General features: G+C 36.2%; 1 protein-coding gene across 1 annotated transcript; it reads left to right on the top strand.

Moving 5' to 3' along the window:
- The first annotated feature begins 12,504 nt into the window (after positions 1 to 12,504).
- Positions 12,505 to 20,555, top strand: LOC117315309. The gene is made up of 5 exons (XM_033869456.1): positions 12,505 to 12,727; positions 15,713 to 15,835; positions 16,317 to 16,499; positions 16,800 to 16,878; positions 20,543 to 20,555. The coding sequence occupies exons 1-5, from the start codon at positions 12,505 to 12,507 to the stop codon at positions 20,553 to 20,555; spliced, it is 621 nt and encodes a 206-aa protein (XP_033725347.1).
- The last annotated feature ends 1,625 nt before the right edge of the window (positions 20,556 to 22,180 follow it).

The raw sequence follows: 22,180 nt of genomic DNA, 5'->3' as shown, positions 1-22,180 counted from the left end.
ACGCGGACTTAATAACATGAATAATTTTAACGTTGAAATCATGAACGTATCACTGTAAACCACTATATTAAAGAATGAAATATTCTATCCACAATTTAACTGTCAAGCATCATAAAGATTAATGAATACATGTGATCACTCCAAATAGCTTAATCGGATTTAATTGGAGAAGAATCTGGAGTATAACGGTATTGTTATAACTAGCCTTCTCTTTGCTCAACATTATTCTCATTGGTGTACACCCATGGTGGATGGCACTACGCAACGTTACGTGCACTTATCACTCATTCGATAACTCCTCGTTTCAATAGCGTCACGTTACACATAGAAAACAATGAACATAACCGTTTCAGAATAAGAACACATCGGTGTTGAAGGGAAAATATTCAAAAAAAGTACATGTAACAATATTGTTGGGCCAACAAAGGCGTGTAGATTATGTGATAAACTTATCCTGGGCAAGAAATCCAACAGGTTTTTAAATTTTCAAACAAGTATATTGACATAATAGCGACACCATACTTACAACTCGAAATACGCGGGATAAATATGAACAAAAATAAAGATTGATAGGAAGAAATTGAAAAAGAAAACAGAAAACAAGACCAGGTGATCCGAGAGAGTTAGCGTCTAAACAGAAAACAAGACCAGGTGATCCGAGAGAGTTAGCGTCTTTTGCTTCATTTGCTATCTGAAAATACATTGTTATTCGTTTTATTACAACAATATATATACTTAATTGTTCCCAAGGTTTGGTTTGTTTTGTTTAAGGTTCTATCAACAGCGATAGTCATGAAATGATGGCGCTTTCCAAAGGCGCGTAGTCAAATCAACTTCAAATCACGGGTCGTGTTTCAGCTAAATTGGATACATGCAATTGGCGGGGTAAGTACCTTTCTAACGTAATGAGACTTCATCGCAAAACATGTTTTATTTTATGATTTTGAAGGGTTAAACCAGTTCAAAATAATCATTAAAGACATATACGGTTGTTAGGGTCTCTAGTTTGAGAATTAAGGAAAATCAAACTGTCATACGATATTTGATTACATGATGACATGTCATAGTTTATTTGGAAAAAAATGAAAATACATTAACGGTAAATTTTGCCACTATTTATCAGCTACAAAGAAATAGAAATAGACATGCAAAACCTTTTGATGAATTAACCTACATAACTGTAGAGTTATTCTTTATGAACAGATAAATATTTTATCTACGTTGACATTTAAATTGCCGATGGTCCTGTGAGTTTTTGAGAGTTCCGAGACTTAGACCCTGTTGAGTGACGTAAGACAGCCGAAAGCAAGGTTGGTCGTTTTGTTGTAGAGTCTGACAAACCAGCTGTGTGAAGGGATTTTTTATTTGTTCTGGACGTTGCATAGGGCATGATGGTTTCTCTTATAGGGTATATTATTTGTATATTATAGCTCCATGCGATATCTACGCTCATATCCACATATATACTACTATGAGCTATTGGTGAGGTATGGAAGCCCTAAACAAACAGACATATCCAGATGATGTTTATCATCACGAACACATGAGTGATAGTTATGTCTGGCGGTGTAGTACTGCATTGAGTTGAGGATTATGCAGGAGAACTGTACACTATACATGTACATTGTGAACACTATGGAGGCCCAGCTGTGTGCTGAGGCGTTGTTATAGTGCTTGGTTACTCAGCCATTGTTACGGCTGGATACGACTATATACTTGCAAGAGCTCTCATGGACTATCATACAATATAAAGTTGTCGACTGGGGTTGAGGGCAACATATGATTTGTTGGACCCGAAGACAAACTGTTGCCCGAGGCCGAAGGCCGAGGACAACAGTTTGTGTGAGGGTCCAACAAATCATTTGTTGCCCGAAAACCCAGTCGATAACTGTGTTGTTATACCCCATTGACTCAAAACATTTTTAGCATACATACTGCCGTCTGTTTTCCTTGCAGCGCAATTCGTCAACTGTAACATTGGTAAGGGGCTATCCAACTGTACATCCAACTGCTTCACAGTATTCATGTAGAAGATTTTCAGAAGTTCTGATAACGTTTTTCGTGTTTTTGCTGTCACGGTCATTCAAAATCTTCTGAATTTCATCCTCTGTTGCTTCCGCAACTCGAGTGCTGCCTTCTGCCATTATGTTTGTTTACCAAACGATATGAGGATTGACGTCGCATTGACGTCACGAATTGTAGGTGTGACGTCACTCCGGTCCAACAGCACATTTTAACAGTCGATTTTAACAGTTCTTTGGACCGCTCGACGGAACAGTTCATTTATTGTCAGTTTTGTCAATAGAGTTTATATAGAAACTATTTATAGTGGTATAACTGTAAGGAAAATTGGTTTTCTGTTGGAGTTATCTCCCTTTTACATACAATTGTTAAGCGCTGTTTTATCTCATTGATTATCGGATGATTACTAATTAATGGTTGGATTGTATAGATTGAAAATTATTCCTAAATATACCTTTAATGATAAGAAAGATAATATACCATGTAAATATGTTTGTAGATAAAGATGATACAAAGTTTTAGAGCGAAATGTGCAATATGCAAATGAATGGTACCACTCGCTCGCCGAATAGCCTGGCACATAAATAGCCAGCTACAAAATGTGATCAGGGGGAGAATATGCCGCTGAAAAGTGGGTGTGATTCTTATTGAAACCAACAGGTTTTAAACCCCGGTAGCTACGAAGGCTGAGTAAGTCTCTCGTGTAGTGATTGGTGGTCGCTGAATAAGTGCCCATTAATCGTGGGGTTATTTTGTTGTTCGAGGCCGATGCACAAGGTTACAGTGCCGTGAGCACCTGTATTGCTGTTGCATTGTACGAAGCTGGTGCGCAAGGGAGATACTGCGAGTGACGGGAGCACTTGTATTGCCGGTGCGCTGAAGGAAGCCAGTGCCGGGAGCGATTGCATTGCTGTTGCGCAGGGCTGGATAAGCCGGTGCGCAAGGTAGACACTGCGACGTATCAAGTGCCGGGAGCACTTGCATTACTACTGCGCTGTATAAGCTGGTGCGCTAGGTAGCCATTGAGACGTACCAGTGTCGGGAGCACGTGCTTGACCTGGCAGTGTTGGTGCGCGAGGTAGTCGGTGCGCTGTGCAAGTGCCGGGAGCACTTGTAATAGGCGTGCTTGATCGGTCATTGCCGGCGCGCACGACAGCAACGGCTCGTACCAGTGCCCGGCGAGAGCACATGCATTAGGCGTTTGTGGGCGTCAGTGCCTACTATAGTTATATTTGTATTGTAGTTTTAGAGGTGCCGTGGCAAGCAGCACGACCGTTTTATCTGTTCTTATATGTCACCTATAGATTAATCATTTGTAAATATTGCCGATTATATACCGATTGAGAGTGGTCTAGTCAAGTGCGCTTAAGGCACAGCATATCCCAGAAGACACTTGGGACGGACCAGGTGCACGTTACATAACAAAAGCTATTGATCATTCATGAGGCTATATCTGTGTTGCTGTACAGCACCTGCATAACAGACAGGTACAACTGGCTACGTCATTATATATGTATGGAACGGCAGCGGGAACACCGAGGATCCAGCATTATACTGATATTTAGGTGTTGGCTTGGTAGTGATAGTCAACAGTGCGGAGCTCGTTAGAACTTTATGTGTAAGCTCAAGGGAAAGATTTTCGATTTAGAAAGTGAAAACGAAGAACTTCGTCAAACAGTTGGATCCCTTGAGGAACAAATTTGTGTTCTTCAACTTTCCAAAGGAATTTCTGAGATGAGATATAACGACTTAGAACAACATGGCCGAAAAAATTCTTTGAGGATTAATGGATTGGCGGACCCTTCTGATTCTGAAACTGTCGAGGAATGTGTTCAGAAAGTGGTCAAGTTTGTGAACGATAAGCTGCATGTTGAGCTGAGTGATAGTGATATCGATATAGCTCACAGACTGGGAAGATTCAACAGAGACAGACCTAGGAACACTATAGTAAAATTTGTTCGCCGTCGTAAGAGGAATGAAGTGATCGGAGCCCGGACCAAGTTGAAAAGAACCGGGTTTACTGTTTTTGAGGACCTTACCAGGGCCAATCAACGAATACTTAAGGAAGCCTACAAACTTTCCTGTGTGAAAAACACTTATAGCATGGATGGTAAACTTTTTGCTGTACTCACCAATGGAAAAAAGAGGAAACTTTTATTGGACACGCCACTTACAGAGGATTACCTTATGAAAGACTCCAACTTTTAGGGGGATACCAATCATATATGTGTTGTGAACTTTCGGTAACGTGACTAGGCACGGCGGTGCCACCAGGAACTCGTTTTCCTGGCTTATACCGAAATTTAGGACTGTATTGGAATTCTTTTATTTCCTTTGTCTTGTGTGTTAGTGTATCGGATAATAGTGTGTTCAGTATACATGTGTTGTGTTTGTGTGATTTTCTGGGATTTATACATTTTCGTAATACAAGGTAAGAATTTAAGGCTATTATTATTTTTATTATTATTATTATTATTATTTATTTATTTATTTATTTTTTTATTTTTTTTATGTATTTTTTTTTTTTTTTTCAGTCATTTCAGATAATTAAAAAGTGTACGGTATTATAAGTGTTTTAACTTAGAATTATTTTGTGCAGTTATTCTTGCTTGTTTGCCACGTTTTATTTAGTTTTCCTTTATTCTTTATATTTCCATAGATCTCAGTCCGAGGTATACGTAAAAGTCAGTTTCCGTCTCGGACCCGTTTTTCTATTCCAAGTTTAGTGTACCCCTACTTCAGGTACAGTGTACTTTACTACTAGCAGCTGGCTTTGCGTTTGCTGTCGATATGTTGGTGATAACTATCGGCACATTTCTCTTGTATTATATATATATACTCTAGGATAACATGTGTCGAATACACGGGCTTAGATATACATATCTAAGTCCGTGTTTTACGTATACGTAGAAGTCACTGTCCCCGAATTCCGGATCTCCGACCCGGCTTTCTAGTCGATGTGTAGTATACTACTTCCGGTATAATATGTTGCAGCTGGCTCATGTGTATACTGTAGGTATGTTTGAGTTAGTGTATCGGTTAACAGTGTTCTTTAGCATTTTGACCTTATTTATGTCGTTTAACGTTATTTTCTTCTTTTTATCTATCTATTCTCTTTGCCTTTTCTTTATCTCCTTGGGATGGTACCTGTATGTTTACATTTGGATCAGTTATGCTAAGGTTCTGACATAGATAACGGCATCTCAGTTATATCGGCAAACTGTCGTGGTTTAGGGGATATATCTAAACGTAGAGACCTTTTTTCATATTTCAGGGAATTGAAAACTAATATTATATGTTTACAAGATACACATTTTACTGAAGAAAATGAGAATGTTATCAGAAATGAGTGGGGCTTTCAATGTTATTTCAATTCATTCAGATCCAATTCCAGGGGTGTAGCAATTCTATTTAGGAACAATTTTGAATTTAAGGTACTTAGAGAGAGGAAGGATGGAAAGCCCGGCGGTAATTTTTTAGCCATTGAAATTCAAATAGATACTCATAAAATCACTCTCATTAACTTGTATGGTCCTAATGAAGACAATCCAGAATTTTACAATACTGTTTCTGAAATTGTCGAGGATTTTGGTAATAAGTTTGTAATTATTTGTGGCGACTTTAATTTAGTTATTGACCCTGAAATAGATTATGACAATAGCTATAGGCATGTTAATAATCCTAAGGCCAGAGTGAAAGTGTTAGAAATTATGGAAAACTTTACACTTATTGATATTTTTAGGGAACATCATGAAAATTTAAAAAGATACACTTGGAGAAAAAGTAATCCGCTAAAACAGGCACGTCTTGATTTCTTTCTCATTTCTGAAAGTTTTCTTTCTAGTATTGCAAAATCAAACATTGAACCTGGTTATAGGTCAGACCATTCATTTCCTTCAATAACTATAAAACTTACAGAATTTAAAGCAGGGAGAGGTTTTTGGAAATTTAATAATAGTCTCTTACAGGATGTCAATTATCATAACTTAGTCAAAGAATGTGTAATAGAATATAAGAAAATTTTCTGTCTTCCAGTATATAACGTTGATGATATATCTAACATATCTGATAAGGAGCTCCAATTTTCCTGTAGTGACCCTTCTTTTCTTGAAACCTTGCTTGCACATATAAGGGGTAAAACAATCTCATACTCTTCCTATTTAAAAAAACAGAAAAACTTAAAAGAAGATAACCTTAAAAAAGATATACAGACACTTGAGAAGCAAGATGATGTAAATATAGTTCAGCTAGAATCCAAAAAGAAAGATTTAGAAAAGATTAGACACCAGAAAATTAAAGGGAGCTTAATAAGATCTAGAGCTAAATGGATTGAGGAAGGTGAAAAGCCAACAAACTATTTCTTTAATTTAGAAAACAGAAACTTCACGTCTAAGATAATACCAAAACTACAATTAGATGATGGTAGGTTTATTTGTAAGCAAGAGGAAATTTTACATGAGGTTTACAACTTTTATGCAAATCTTTACAGTTCTGATAGGGATATAGATGATGTTGATTTATTTGAAATATTTAATGATTTTGATGTACACAAACTTGATAGACAAGAATCAGAAAAATTAGATGGTTTGATAACTTTAGAGGAAGCAGGGATTACACTAAAGAATATGAAAAATAACAAAAGTCCTGGTATAGATGGGTTCACAGTTGAATTCTTTAAATGCTTTTGGAAATATCTAGGTAATTTTATTGTCAGATCTATAAACGCTGGTTTCAAAGACGGTGAACTTTCTATTTCTCAAAGACGTGGGATCATCACTTGCATACCTAAGGGTGATAAATCAAGACATTTCATAAAAAATTGGAGACCAATTACTTTGCTAACTGTAATATATAAAATAGCTTCTGGTACTATAACACGTAGAATTAAAACTGTATTAGACAAAATTATAGATAACGATCAAACAGGGTTTTTAGCGGGACGTTTTATTGGAGAAAATACAAGGTTAGTGTATGACTTGATGCAATACTCTGAAGAAAATAATATTTCGGGGATGCTTTTGATGATTGATTTTGAGAAGGCTTTCGACTCAGTTTCTTGGGGTTTTGTTGAGAAGGTTTTTCATTTTTTTGGTTTTGGAGCAGGTATAATAAAATGGATTAAGGTATTTCACACTAATGTCAGTGCAACAATTAATCAAGGGGGGAATTTTTCATCCTTCTTCGAGGTACAAAGAGGCTGCCGACAGGGGGACCCGGTCGCACCGTACATTTTTATCATGTGTGCTGAAATTTTAGCTCTGAAATTAAGAAATAACAAGAACATAAAAGGTATTGAAATAGACAAATGTCCCATCCTACTCTCACAGTATGCCGACGATTCTTCGTTGGCTTTAGACGGCACTGAGAAATCACTTAAAGAATCTATCTCTGTATTAAATTCTTTTGCACGCATGTCTGGCTTGAAAATGAATATTTCTAAAACACAGGTAATTTGGATTGGAAATAAGAAATTTTCTGAGGACACTTATCTCCCAGAGCTAAACTTACAGTGGGGTAGACAGAGATTTACACTTTTAGGTATTGAGTTTCACGTTAATTTGCATGAGATGCCGAAAATGAATTTTGATAAAAAATTGACAAAATTGAAAACTTTATTACAAATTTGGAAAAGGAGATCCATAACACCTATTGGACGAATACATATTATTAAATCACTTCTGATATCACAACTTAACCATCTATTTATCTCTCTACCTAATCCAGATGAATCCTTTCTTATGAAACTCAACACCATTCTATTTGAATTTTTGTGGAATAGCAAAACAGACAAAATCAAAAGAGAAGTAGTTGTTCAAAATTTTTTAAGTGGTGGCCTGAAAATGATTAATTTGAAAGCATATGTAGATTCTTTAAAATTATGTTGGATACGAAGACTTTATCAGACCACAGCCAAATGGCAGGTCATTCTTAAAAGCTTTATAAACATAGATGTGCTAGCCAATTGTGGTGAAGATTATGTACAGATTTGTCAGAAAAAAATGAAAAATAAGTTCTGGATTGATGTTTTTAAAGCTTGGAATAGGCTAATATTTATGAATGAAAAGTATACTTTTAGAGAAGATTCCATTCTGAAATCACCCATTTGGTTTAACAGGAATATAACTATTGGAAGGAAGTCAGTGTTTACTAAATCTCTTTTTGAGAAAAATGTTCTTACAGTTAATGACTTAATAAAAGATCATAGTTTGGGGGATTTCTACACTTTTCATGAGTTTCTTCAGACATACAATATTACCCCAGGTACTACAAATTTTCTTCATTACCATAGTATCTTATCAGCAGTAAAACAATTTTTATCCTCAGTTGAAATTCCTAAATCAAAGCTTCAATATCCTTTGGTACCTTTGAACATAGAAGTATTTTTGAGGAAAAGAAAAGGATCCAGAGATTTCTATAACATTTTAATACAAAATAATATTATACCTACTGGGAAAGTTAAGTGGAATAAAGAGTTTGAACTGAATGATGCAACTTGGGCTCAAATATACAAAACTCCTTTCGTTGTCACTAAAAATACCAAACTACAATGGATCCAGTATAGGATTAACCACCACATTTTAACAACAAACTCTTTCCTTTTCAAGGCGCATCTTGCCATTACTCCTCGCTGTATTTTATGCAACGCAGAAACGGAAACAATAATACATGCTTTGTGGGAATGCCAAGAAGTACAAACCTTACTTGTTGGTTTCACAATCTTACTTGATGCTTTACTCATTCCATTTGCTTTTAATAAACAATCCTTTATTTTTGGATTGTTATCTCCAAACTCTATTTCCTACAAAGCTGACAACGAAATACTTCTTCTTATCAAACAATATATATACAGTATGAGATGCCTCCACAAGTCCCTCAATATCAATAGTCTTATCAGCACTATAAAAGATTACTATAACTTGCAAAAATATATTGCCTACAGTCAGGGTGAAAGGGTACGGGAAAAATTCGAGAAAGAGTGGAAAAAATGGGAAAAAATATCCAATCTCTAGTTTTTCTTGTATCAGTGTTTATTGTAATATTATGAAATGATTGTCACAGTTTCTGCCGATATAATATTTTTCATATACATTAACTTAGAAGTTTTATCCTGTATCATCCCAACAATCTCTCTCTCTCTCTCTCTCTCTCTCTCTCTCTCTTTGATAGGATGTGTAATGATTATATGTGTAATTTGTTTTGTTCATGTGTTTGTCCTTGTGTGTGAGGATATGTTTTTGTATCTGTGTGTGTGTTTGTTGTGAAGTGAGTCTGCTATATGTGTGCAAGAATGGGTGTGAATGTGTAGTAGAAGACGCATGTTCATGAGAAGGATGATGATGATGCATATGATGATAATGATGCATGATGATAATATATGATGCATGATGATAATATATACTGATAAGGATGATGTGATGATGATGATGCATGACATTGCATGATGATGATTAAGATTATGATGACAGTGTGTGTTTGACTATAATGATGATATATGATGATTATGATGCATGAAGATGATGATAGTGATGCATGATGATGTTGATATATAATGATAATGATGCGCGATGATGATGATAAATGATGATGATGATATATACATGCAATGATAATGATGATGCATGATAATGATTAAGATTATGATGACATGTGTGTTCGACTATAATGATGATGATGCTTGATGATGATGATAATGATAATATATGATGATAATGATAATATATGATGATAATGATGCATGATGATGATAGTGATGCATGATGATGATAGTGATGCATGAGGATGATATATGATGTATGATGATGATAATGTATGATGCATGATGATGATATATATTGCAAATGATGATGCATGATGATGATGATGATATATGTTGTATGGTGTAGATGATGATGATGATATATGTTGCATGGTGATGATGAGGATGATGATGATATATGGTGATGCATGATGATGATATATGATGATGATATATGGTGATGCGTTATAATGATGATGCGTGATGATGATGATGATGATGATGATGTGTACGATGATGCGTGATGCATGACGATGTATATAATGCATGATGATGTGTGATGATGACATATGCTGATGATGATGTATATGATGCATGATGATGAAATATGATGCATGATGATGATATGATGATCATCATCATCATCACAACATGTATGTGTAAGAGTGTGTGTATGTGTTGTTGTTTTTTTTTGTTTTTTTTTCTTCTTTGTCTTGTTTTTATTTCTGTCATCCATGTCTATTGTTTTAATATGTGAAAATGTTCTAAAAATAAAAGAATTATAAAAAAAAGAACTTTATGTGTAGGATAGTAGGGATTGTTGTAGGATAAGTAAATATTGTAGGGTAATAAGTATTTGACTAGATCATTGTTTATTGTGATTCTTGTTTGATATATAGAGAATACATGGTCAGTGTCTTAAAATATAAGCTGTATTTTGGCGAGGGTAAAGAAAGACAAAAGTGGCGAGCCAAAAATACAGCTTATATTTTAAGACACTGACCATGTATTCTATTTATCCTGCAACAGTCATAAGATAATCATCAAAAATAATCATTTTGAAGTGAAAGGGTGTCAAAAATGACAGAAATATGTTCGCCTTTTAAACGTAGTTTCACTTTGAAGTAGGTCAGTCGAACTGACGCACGTGCTAAGATTCCAAAATACAGCTGTTTTCCGTCACTGCCGTATACAGCAAATATATATACGGTGGTTGTATTCCGACAATGCGATGGCAGTTGCAGGATAAACAGTTATATAGGTGTAATTCATCTGAGATCATCGTGTGTGTGTGTGTGTGGTTGTGTGTGTGTGAATGTGTGTATCATGTTGTATATTTTAATAGTTATTATTGTATATTGTAATCAATGTAAATAATGTATTATGGTGTGGATCTCATTTGCTAAATATGTGGCAATCTATCTCGGTTAGCTTACACTGATTTACAGCAGCTTCCGCCGAGTATGTGAGAGTATTGCATTGTATTGCGACTCCGAACTGTCAGCATTGTATAACGACTCATTACGCAATATTGTTTTGATTAGAAATTGGGCGTGCCTTAACCGCGATGGGCGGAACTTATCAGGATTGATAAATGTTCTATCACAGATTAGAACATAGTCCCGATGATCCCCCAATCAAAACACGCATTGCAAACAAATATTGTTAGAATTATCTGCAACCTTATCTCGTTGTTCAATAACAATGAAATATATTTGCCATTGTATGGCACTGCCACTATATAACCCTACCAATTCAGTTGCGAGTTCACCAGCTTATGAACTGCCAACTGAAATTTGAATTTGAAAATTTCAAAAAAAAAAATCGCACGACAAATAAAAAATCGCAGATGGTAAATATAAGCATAGCGCGCTTCATTGAATTTGCCTCTGTCCAGTTGGCATTCACATTGACTATGAATGCCAACTGAAAGCCGTTCAATGCTTAAATGCATTCCCCTTTTTTGGTGTGTTTTTTAGCGTTATTTCCATTCTTCTCATTGCTACTTTGAAATTAATTAAACTTTATTATAATTGTATCAATAATTGATTGATCAGATAGTCGTTGTTATGATATAATTTGTCAGGTAGTAATAACGACAGTACAGACAAGTAAACTGTCGAATTTTCGAGGTAATCTTCCCCTTTATCAAGACACAAATAAATTACAAACGATCACATATAGACATAGAGCATGGAACAGTAACACAAATTCAGTAGATAAACAGCGAAAAATATCGTTATGTTTGTGAAAACGATCCCCTCGGTCAATAATAAATTCGCCGATATAACATATATTTGTCACAGTAAAACTACGACAGGAAATTCAAATTTCTACCTTCGGGTCACCAACACATAGTGCATGCGATACATTGTGCTAATCATTTGATTTATAGCATATTGATACAAATGACGAAGAAGACAACTTTTGAATTCGAAGCCTGACCAGACCTCGAACCCATGATCTACGGCACCAACTAGACGATTGGGTGCCGTCGATCGTGAGTTCTAGGCCCGGTCAGGGCACGAGATACAAATTTGCCTTCCTTCGTCATTTATATCTATGTATATATATTATGAACTGAAATTTAAACAGAAATATATTGTTTCGTTTACTTTAATGGATATTAGCTAATTTATAAGCATCTGAAATTCTTTTCGCCCATGTTATAAATAAAATCTTACTGGTTTACTTATCTCTTTTATAATGTTTAAACACAATTTAACAAATGGATATTACAAGGAAGTACTCGTACATTTTACTCTTCATTGTTGACAAAAGGAGCACTTAGTTAAGGTTCATTTACGACATAAGTAAACATAGGTTGTACTATTGTTATTTGAATCAGCTATAAATATCATGTACATTTCATAGAACATCATATAGGAAACAAAACACCACCAAAGGCAGTCGAAGGTCGTAAGATAGGGGTAAATTACTTAATGTAATAGTTAATACCACAAAATATGGCGGTATTTCTGTTGTTGTATATCAGGTCATTCCTGGCCGTTAGGTCTGTGGCTTTTAAGCCGACCATCGGTCAAGGAGATGACCCCTCTATGTATACTCATGAGAGTATTACTTTGGAGGGAGTCGACAGGGCGGCCGCCAAGTTCTTAACATCACGTGGCATATTTAACACTTCAACGACGAACCCTAAAGACATCGTTAGGGAATATTTCGGATCAGGTTAGTACTTTTTGTTTAGTGTGCGTTATTGCATTTTATTCTAATGTCGTTACGGGGGTATCATTGTAGACTGATCTATATTTTATTTTAATGAATTTATCCACTTTGTTTATAAAGCGATACCTCAGAGAAGCACTAAAAGAATGCCAGATATCTTGTGAAATAAGTGGTAAATAGCTTATTTAACAAAACATATCAAAAATAAAAATCCTTCACTTTTGAACTTGTTTGAACTTTCTGTCACAAAAATCGTCTGCATACCGTCTCTATGTTACACAAAGTAGTAGTCAGGGGCGTAGCTAGGCCAACAAAAATGTGTAAGCCCAGGCGAGGGGTCTGGGGGGGGGGGGGGGGGGGGGGGATGAATTCAAAAATGTTATGAGGGTTTGAAATCGATTTCCGAGATAATAATTTCAAAATTTATAATACAATAATATAATATGATATGATAGCTATTCCAGAATGCACTAGACATGTATTTTATTATATATAGCACACAGTGGTATATTTTCTGGAATTATCAACAATTCTCGGAGGCTACTTGAAATGTTGGACCATAACATAAAGGCAGGACTTCTTAAGTGTAAGCCCGGGCTTTTTTTTCTAATGGATGCTACGCCCCTGGTAGTCCAATGTTTACAAATATGCGTTTGAGTATCGCCGTCATGACGTCAGTGAGCTCAATACAAGAACAGCTGAACTTTCCACAAGAAATAATATCATTGTCATCTAAAACGATACACTCATAAAATGGTTAAATTTAACAAACAAACAAAATTATTATTTATATTTTATTATATATATTTCACATATGTGTGTAGATTATCCCAAATTAGTTAACGATTGCACATTATCTTATAGTTTGAAAATAAAGGCTTTTTGATTATTGGTACACTGTTAACATTTAGATATGTGGCGTTAAACGATAATTGTTCCGGATATACCAGATTGATTAAGAATATCAACACTAAAATTCTAAATTGATGGCGACCTTACAGTAGGTGACAACGATTCCAAAGATTTTTCTTTTGAAGCTGATTCCATGTCTAATCAGACCATTGTTGCTAGTAGACGACGTTTACAGGGTTGCGGGGTTTGGGGTATGGGAGGCCTTTGACATCAATGATCCCTAGACACAACACTAAAAACCCTGTACGTATACACACTTAAAACCATATCAATACCTAGGATTTACATTTTTTTTCCTTTTTTTCTTTGTAATTTTTAATAATGCTGGTCTTTTAGTGTTGTCATTAGTTGCATTCTCAAAATTCGAAACTGAACCCCTGTTACGACGTTGAATTTGGTGATTTCGTATCCAGAATACTTTTGTTTCAACTACATTTCTTATATAAGGCATTGGTAGCGTCACAGCTTGTGAAATTAGTTAATTTTTGTAGTAGATTATATTATTAAATGCTCACAAGTTTAGAAAGTTATTTAGGCCTGTTGATACCGGAAGTAACTGACAGCAATGTACTAATCACTCTGTCTGTATGGCCACCAATTTAAGTCCTGACTATAACTTTGGTATTTGTTGATCGAATTACATGAAACTTTGTCAAGATGTTCAGTTCACAATAAGACACACTCAGGTAAAAAATAATTCAATTAAAGAGGGCAAGGTCAAATTTCCCCACTCTTCACTCATGGACATTATTTTTATAACGTGATGAAGCAAACATGTTCAGAATTAAATGAAGAGTCTACTCAAAAAGTCTGGATCATTTGGTCGGAAGTCCCGGTCAAAGAGGCGAAAGTCAAGGTAATATTTTGGAACTTTTCATTAATGAACATTTTGTCGTGACACCAAGCAGCATTATTGCATGGATCTTTACAAGGTTACCAGACCAAAGGTTAAGGTCACTTGGTTATAGGTCAAGGTCAAGTTTTTTAGCTTCCACTAACGAACATTTTCTGTATAGCTCTGTGAAGCATTACTGGTTAAAACTAAATAAGAAATCAAATGATCAACGGTTTATGCATTGGGTCAAAGTTCAAGGTCAAACTTGCGTCTTTTCACTTATTCACATTTTGTCAAGAAACCTTGAAGCACTGTAAGTCAAATTAATCAAAGAATCAAGGTGTCTTTTCCCCTTACATTTTTTAATGAAACTCTGAAGGAATGGTTGTCTCGAAATAAACAATAGATCAACTGATATAATGTCAAGGTCGCTGAGACAATGTCATATTTTGAATCTATTAAGTGATGAAGAAATTTATGTTAGTATGAAGCAAGGTTGGAGAAAAATAAACAAGGAGTCAACTGACTTTAGATCAAGGTCACATGTACAATCGTTCTCCTTGTATTATCTATTGATTGAACAACATTAAGGAGTCGCATGCCATCAATAGCAATTAGGGTAGTGTCATTTCTAAAGTGATCTACCTTAGGTTTTCGAAAACAACTAACTGCCACCAGTAGGTGGTGTCTTACCATTCACCACAGATCATCACCTGATAGCATATGGCCAAGCATAATGAGCTCCCACAGCCCCTAACTAGATCAAAGGTCAAGGCCATTTAGGTCCAAATGTGGATCTCTACTATAACCATCGCCCCTAACTGAGATGGTTTCGAAATAAAACATATCAAAACTAAAAACTGAAGATTGCACCTGGTACAGTATTTACATTTCTGTTAGCCAAGCAAACATGGAGATGGACGGAAACAAGAGTCACATCATAGTAATGTAAAATACATATTTTGCTCCTTGCAAATGTTGTTTAGGTCCAAATGTCAACCTAAGCTATGTTGACAGGTGTCTTCTTGACAATAAAAGGGATATCTTGCCATAAGAAGGGGTCTTTGCTGACTTGTCGGTGTTTTGATTTGTTTTACCCAGAACATCCTGACCTGTATTCTTAAAGTGTGAATTGTAGTAAACTGTATCATACACAACAATTTGATTTGATTTACTAACGACAAATATGCAAATACATTACACAATGTAAATATAAATTCATGAATAAGCAAATGTTGCAGATGCTAAAGGCTATAAGGACTACCAGGAGAGAGGTCGGGAGTTCGCGAAAGCCGTAATGAGTGTCTATAGATCATACCGTATGATCCCTGATTATACTGTCAACTCTGAGAGAATACGTGAAGGTTTGTAAACATGTTTTTTTGAAATAGTGTGAGTATTTAAGTTAATTGCGTTTGAGAAATCTTAGTACTTACCTCCGAAAACATTAAACATTTTTATAAACTGAAAATAAAATGATGTCATTTCATCTTCATTTCTTTATACAATGGAACTTCGTTAACTCGAAGTCGACGAGACCACGAAAAAACTTCGAGTTATCCGAGTGTTCGAATTAAGCGAGTTATCATTTTTGGTGAAAAGTTCGGTCAATATTTGTCAACATTATATGAATGTATATCAAGCAAGGAATATTTGCGCATCACTTACCATAGGTTGTAGTTTTAAATAAAACACACACACACAAATTGTGTTTTTATTTGTTTTCTGCTTTGTAATTGTAATAATGCAGTTTTTGTTTTTGAATTTTGTGTTTTGCTGCTTCTTTTGTTTTTTGCTTTTAGATTTGTTTTTTTTAAACATAAAATGAGGTTTTTCTGTGTACAGCGGATAGTCTTGTCCAGACGACACGATTAGAGATAGCAGCCATATTGAGCTCTGAAAAATTAAACAATGCATCAATTGAACTTTTGGTGGATAAAGTGGGGAAGTGTCTGATGATCATCCAGTCCTTCTACAGTAACACAAACTGGATAGAGATAAATGGTGGAGAGATATCGTTAAATTTCGGTGAGTTTATTTTCAGTAAATCGTGAAAGTTAACTGTGCCAAACATGCTCAATGGTGACATGACGCCCTTAATTATTGTTATTATCATTTTTACCGTTAATATCTGTATTTTATTTTGTTCCAGGAAAGTAACTTATTTTTCTGGAGTGCATTGGTGTGCAATCCTCTTACATATTATACCCTGACATACGTTATTATTAACGTTTACGCTCCATTGGAATGACATTCAGCGTGAATTGATTAATTATTCAGTTATTAATCAGCATGTTTTATATGGATCTCCCTCCTTTTCCTATGTAGGAACCCTCGTCCCGTTCGACATGGATGTTGTATCGCCAGAAACTGTGACCTGTCGCAACTGCGACGACAATGTCGTTAAGTAAGTTGGTTCTTTTGATCAAACTCATACGCAATTCCTTTTTTCTAGAATGAATGTAAATCAGTGCATATTCATGGATTGGCTGGAGTAGTTGAACAGTCCTTGCGACTTTCATGTTCATGTGAAGACATATACCCGATACTTTTAGCGTAAAACATTCTGAATACGTGAAGGTGTAAATCAACCCGACAGCTGTCAATCTCACCTATATGCTTTCCATTCACCTCAAATTAATCTAAATGAACGGATGCAGTCAACGTTTTTGTGTACTCTTTATGGTCAGCTTCATCTAATTCAACCAGTGACTTTATCAAAATGGTAAAGGCGCGTTCGGTTAAAATCCCAACCCTTACGTCGTGTGGAAAATGATAAAGAGTTCAGTTTGTTTTAGCTCATATGGGTGTTTTAGTCATCAGGGGTGTTTTAGTTCCCATACTAACACAAAGGACTAAAGCACAGTATATAAAAATGATTTCGAGGGATGTAATCGATTTTACCAGTTGCTTTTATAGAGTAGATGTATATAAACACAAATAAAGCAAACAAACAAACAAAACATTTGAATGGCATATCCATCAAGTTTGATTAAATATTTGAACTCTCCGCAGGCTTACTATGGCGAGGTATTTATTTGTGGTAATGCTGTACCATAGCCATGAGATGATCTTTGTTTTCAGGAGTAAGAATTTAATGAATATCTCAACACCATATATAGTAAAATAGTAAGGTCGACAGCACGTCTTTAGCGCTTTCGTCGCATCTCGGCGATTCATTTGTCTAAATATGCAACGAAAGCGCAAACAACTTTAAAAAAAAAAATCAAAGTTATTATGGTATAACAAGAGATCTTGGCGCCCACCATTGATTGATCTTTATATGTTCCATGTCAGATTAATCTTGTATCTATTTTCTCCTTCCTCTTACTAATCTATGTAAATTGAGATACATCCCTCCAGTACTTTTCAAACAACGGAAACATATATATGAAATATAAGATTTAGCGATATTGACTGTCAGTCGGCCATGTTGTTTTCAGATTGGTCCCAAAATGCAATAGGAGGGACCAAGGGGAATCTACATATGACATTAAAGAGAGATCCCTTCAGTACCTTCTGTATAATAGCGATAACAAACTTCAATTGTCAAAATCCAAGATGGCTGCCTGTCGGCCATGCTGTTTTCTGATTAATCCCAAAATGCAATATGCACAACTTAGGATGAAGGGAAACCTACGTATACAATTTGAGAAAGATCCCTTCAGTACTTTATGAGAAATAGCGATACCAATCTTCAATTGTCAAAATCCTAGATGGCTGCCTGTCGGCCATGTTGATTTTTGACTGGTCCGAAAAGTGAAATGTGCATAACTAGAGACCAACGGCAACCTGTATGTGAAATTTCAGAAACATCCCTTCAGGATTTTCTGAGATATAGCGATAACAAATTCCAATGGTCAAAATCAAAGATGGCTGCTTGTTGGCCAAAATGAGCTCAAAAATTCGCACAACTTGAGATCAAGGGCAACACACATATGAAATTTTAGAAAGATTCCTAAAGTACTTTCTGAGAAAAAACAAAAACTGTCTATGGAGGGACGGACGAAGGGATTGACGGACGGACAGACGGAGGGACGGACGGACCACAAACCACGGACGCAGGGCGATTTGAATAGGCCACCACCTGATGATGGTTGGCTAAACAGAGACATTAAATACCATACCTGAATACCCAAGTGTATCGACACATAATTTAAGATCCTAAACCTAATCTATTTCTGTTTTAACCATGTATCTTTCTTTTCGTAGTTCGTGTAGCGATAACTTATTAGTTCACGACAGTTTGACTAGTGGATATCTGTATGGCCAGCTGTATTATTCAAAACCGCCAGGTGAGATTGATGATTTTGAGTCTTATTCATTTTTATTGATCTTAAGTTATTGAAACTGAAATCTATCCATAACATATATTTGTACGTCGCAACTATTCGCAAACGGAATAAAACAAATTTTAAACATTAAATACCACGAATGCCTTTTGATTTTACAATATCGTATTTTGATATCATGCAATTGAACTTTGCTTTAATTTGTATAAACGGCATTTAGCCGACACGCACGCTACTGAGGGTAAATGCAGTCATGGCGGGGTGAAAGACTTAGGGAAGAACACAGCAGCAACTGGTGGGATAAACAAGGAGACTCCGGATTGGTCCTGGTCTCCGCATGCGCATTTACACAACATCTCCGGACTGACGGCGGTCAGAGCGACGGAAGCGTTCTTCATGGACGCAAGTATGGCTTTTTTACCATCATTGTTTGCAAATAGATATGTCGTTTCTGCAAATGTGTCGAACATGAATATCAACAGGTAAAGCAAACTTTAATTTTAGCTGAAAGGGAGGGTAAGGATCTTCTCCTTTCCCTCTTGACAATTTTCCATGGACATGTAAAACATCGGTCGAGTTATGGCAATTGTTTTCTGAATATGAATTCGTTCAGCAGTTGTCCAATGACAGACTGAAATGTGTATGGAAACTTAGAGTTTGCAAAAAAAGTTGCTATGGTAGGAAAATCAAAAATGTGCTTGGTAAAATCAATTATCTGAATTATTTCCTCAGAAAATGTGACGTTTGAATGAAGGTAAGAGATATTTCGCTGGTTTCAACAAATTGTATATATCTGGTGTAGCATACCCCTATCCTACATGCACACATATGATGTGACCCCCGAGTGGAATATCCCGATCCTATATACACATATCAATCCGAGAAGGCCTGTCAGTTGATCAGAAGCACATGAAGCACACCGGGCGCACACTATTGCGTGCTTAACGTATTTTTTTAGGAAGATCCTAACAACTTTCTTCACAGATTTGTCATTATGGATGAAACATGTGTCCATCATTTTTTACCCAGAGGCCAAACAACAATCGAAACAATGGAAGCACCATGGCTCTCCCCGCTTAAAAGGCAACGACTGTTCCATCAGCTTGGAAGGCTATGGCCTCGGTTTTCTTGGATACAGATTGTATTCTGCTGAATCAATGGCATATATTATGCTTCACCTCTGAGGCAGTTACGGAAAAACGGGGAAAGCTCAATAAAGATGTGTTATTCCATCTCTGTCATTGTCATGGCTGCCATTCACGATTGTGGCTTTAAATTGATTGAGCACCCGCCTTATTCAACTGATCTCGCTCCACCAGACATTCATCTTTTTCCGAAACTGAAAACAGCTATTTCATGCACCCACTTTCTGTCCGATGACGACGTCATACATGCAGTGAATGACTTTCTGAACAGCCAAGAAAAGGAGTTTTACAAAAGTGTATAGATACTGAAGGGGATTATGTTGAAAAATAATAAAATATGTCCTGCAAAATTCAAATCTTTCAATATGAGGCTCACGACATATCAGTCCGTCCTCGTATCATTTTACCGTGAGAGCATTGATGCTGACTGGTGAAAGTCGGGTCACGATTTGATCCCCTACAATATTGCTTCCTAGGGGGCAAGAGGGCGGCCTGTGTTGCTTAGAATTTAAAACAACAAAGGTCTAAATAACATCTTCCTGAATATCCCCGAGACAGCTTCCTGTGTGACTTTCATACAGATTCGTCTTAAAAATGATCAACACAATTTTAGGATGTGCTTTCTCTATTTCAGCTGCGCCGGTTGAAAGTAGTTGATCAACGGACAAAGCCGCCGTTAAGGCAATCGTTTAGTTAATCGTAATATCGGATAAAACGAAATGGAGAGATTCAGACAGACGACCACAGGGGCCGAAAAAATATACACAAATAAAAACTAACACTCAAATGTGCTATTCAACAATCCATGCGATAAATATATTTTATAGTAAACTACTGCCCCCTATTAAACCGAAAAACGGTAAGTTTACTCATAAGTTCAACCCAAACTCCTAAATAAGACTTCCTGACAATAATAACAATCGAACCAAGATGCAATCGGATGTCTGTTGTAGTGTATAAGTTCCAGTTGTGTCGACAGAAAATTTCTTTGTCATTATTATTAATCCTTTTTTTCAATACGTAGCATGCGTAAAAGGGTATGTTAATATAAAGCTTATGCATTGTAAATACTGTTAATGTAAAGCCTGGATATCTGTTTAAAGTATTATAACGTGAAAAAAATGTTGCTAGTGTATGCTTAAACATTTTGTATTGGTCTTTAGCTTTTTACTCAAACTATGCCTTGTTTTGATGTGACTATATAAAACATAGCGCAACTGGACTGGGTCGATCATTGGTGACCAAGTAGTTCAGTTAGTAGAATGTCCGTCTAGAGTTCGGAGGGCCGTGTTCGAACCACGATCTGGCCTCTACATTTTATCGTTCTCCTGCTTCAAAATTGGCTAGCTTGCCAACTCTTGTTTAAAGCATTTGGAGTACGCTTAGCAAGGGGATATCTGAACTTGTGCTTTTCGGGGGTGATCACGTGACAAAAATGGAGAGAGAAATGTAATGGAAATGGTCTGGATTGATCTTTGGCGACCAAGTAGCCTAGTTGGTAGAGTGTCCGTCTAGAGTTCGGAGGGCCGTGTTCGAACCCCGATCTGGCCTCTACATTTTATCGTTCTCCTGCTTCAAAATTGGCGAGCTTGCCAACTCTTGTTTAAAGCATTTGGAGTACGCTTAGCAAGGGGATACCTGAACTTGTGCTTTTCGGGGGTGATGACGTGACAAAAATGGAGAGAGAAATGTAATGGAACTGGTCTGGGTTGATCTTTGGCAACCAGGTAGCCTAGTTGGTAGAGTGTCCGTCTAGAGTTCAAAGGGTCCCGTGTTCGAATCCCAGTTTGGCCGCTACATTTTCTCTTTCATCTGTTATAGGATGCTCTTCAAACGGCAGTGATTTTGTCATTTTTATCTTTCAAGCATCGGGATTATTGAGGGGTTTGGACGAAACAACAATCAAATCGATATTAAGACTGACGAAAGCGAAACAGGAAATATCAATGGGATTGGTCATCGACGTTACTGGATCAATGGCTGGCGATATCAATTCCGTTAAGGAAATGCTAATCGGCAAGTTGTCAGGAAAGATTGGAACTGTTAATGAACCAAATAAATATGTCCTGTCCACATTCAGTGACCCTGGTATGTTTTTCGACTTATTATTTTTGCGTACAATTGTAGTTTTGGTTTTATTTCCATTTCTTAATTTATTCAGGACGTGCAGACATCGCTATTCTTGTAGATTTTTTATATATCTATTAACACTGTAAAAAAGAAAACTTTTGGAACTAGGAAGCCGATCGCCATGATTCTGAAATGATTTTTA

The sequence above is a fragment of the Pecten maximus genome, chromosome 17 (genome assembly GCF_902652985.1).
Source record: "Pecten maximus chromosome 17, xPecMax1.1, whole genome shotgun sequence".
Lineage (NCBI taxonomy): Eukaryota > Metazoa > Mollusca > Bivalvia > Pectinida > Pectinidae > Pecten > Pecten maximus.
This window is presented reverse-complemented; position numbering and strand designations above follow the sequence as displayed.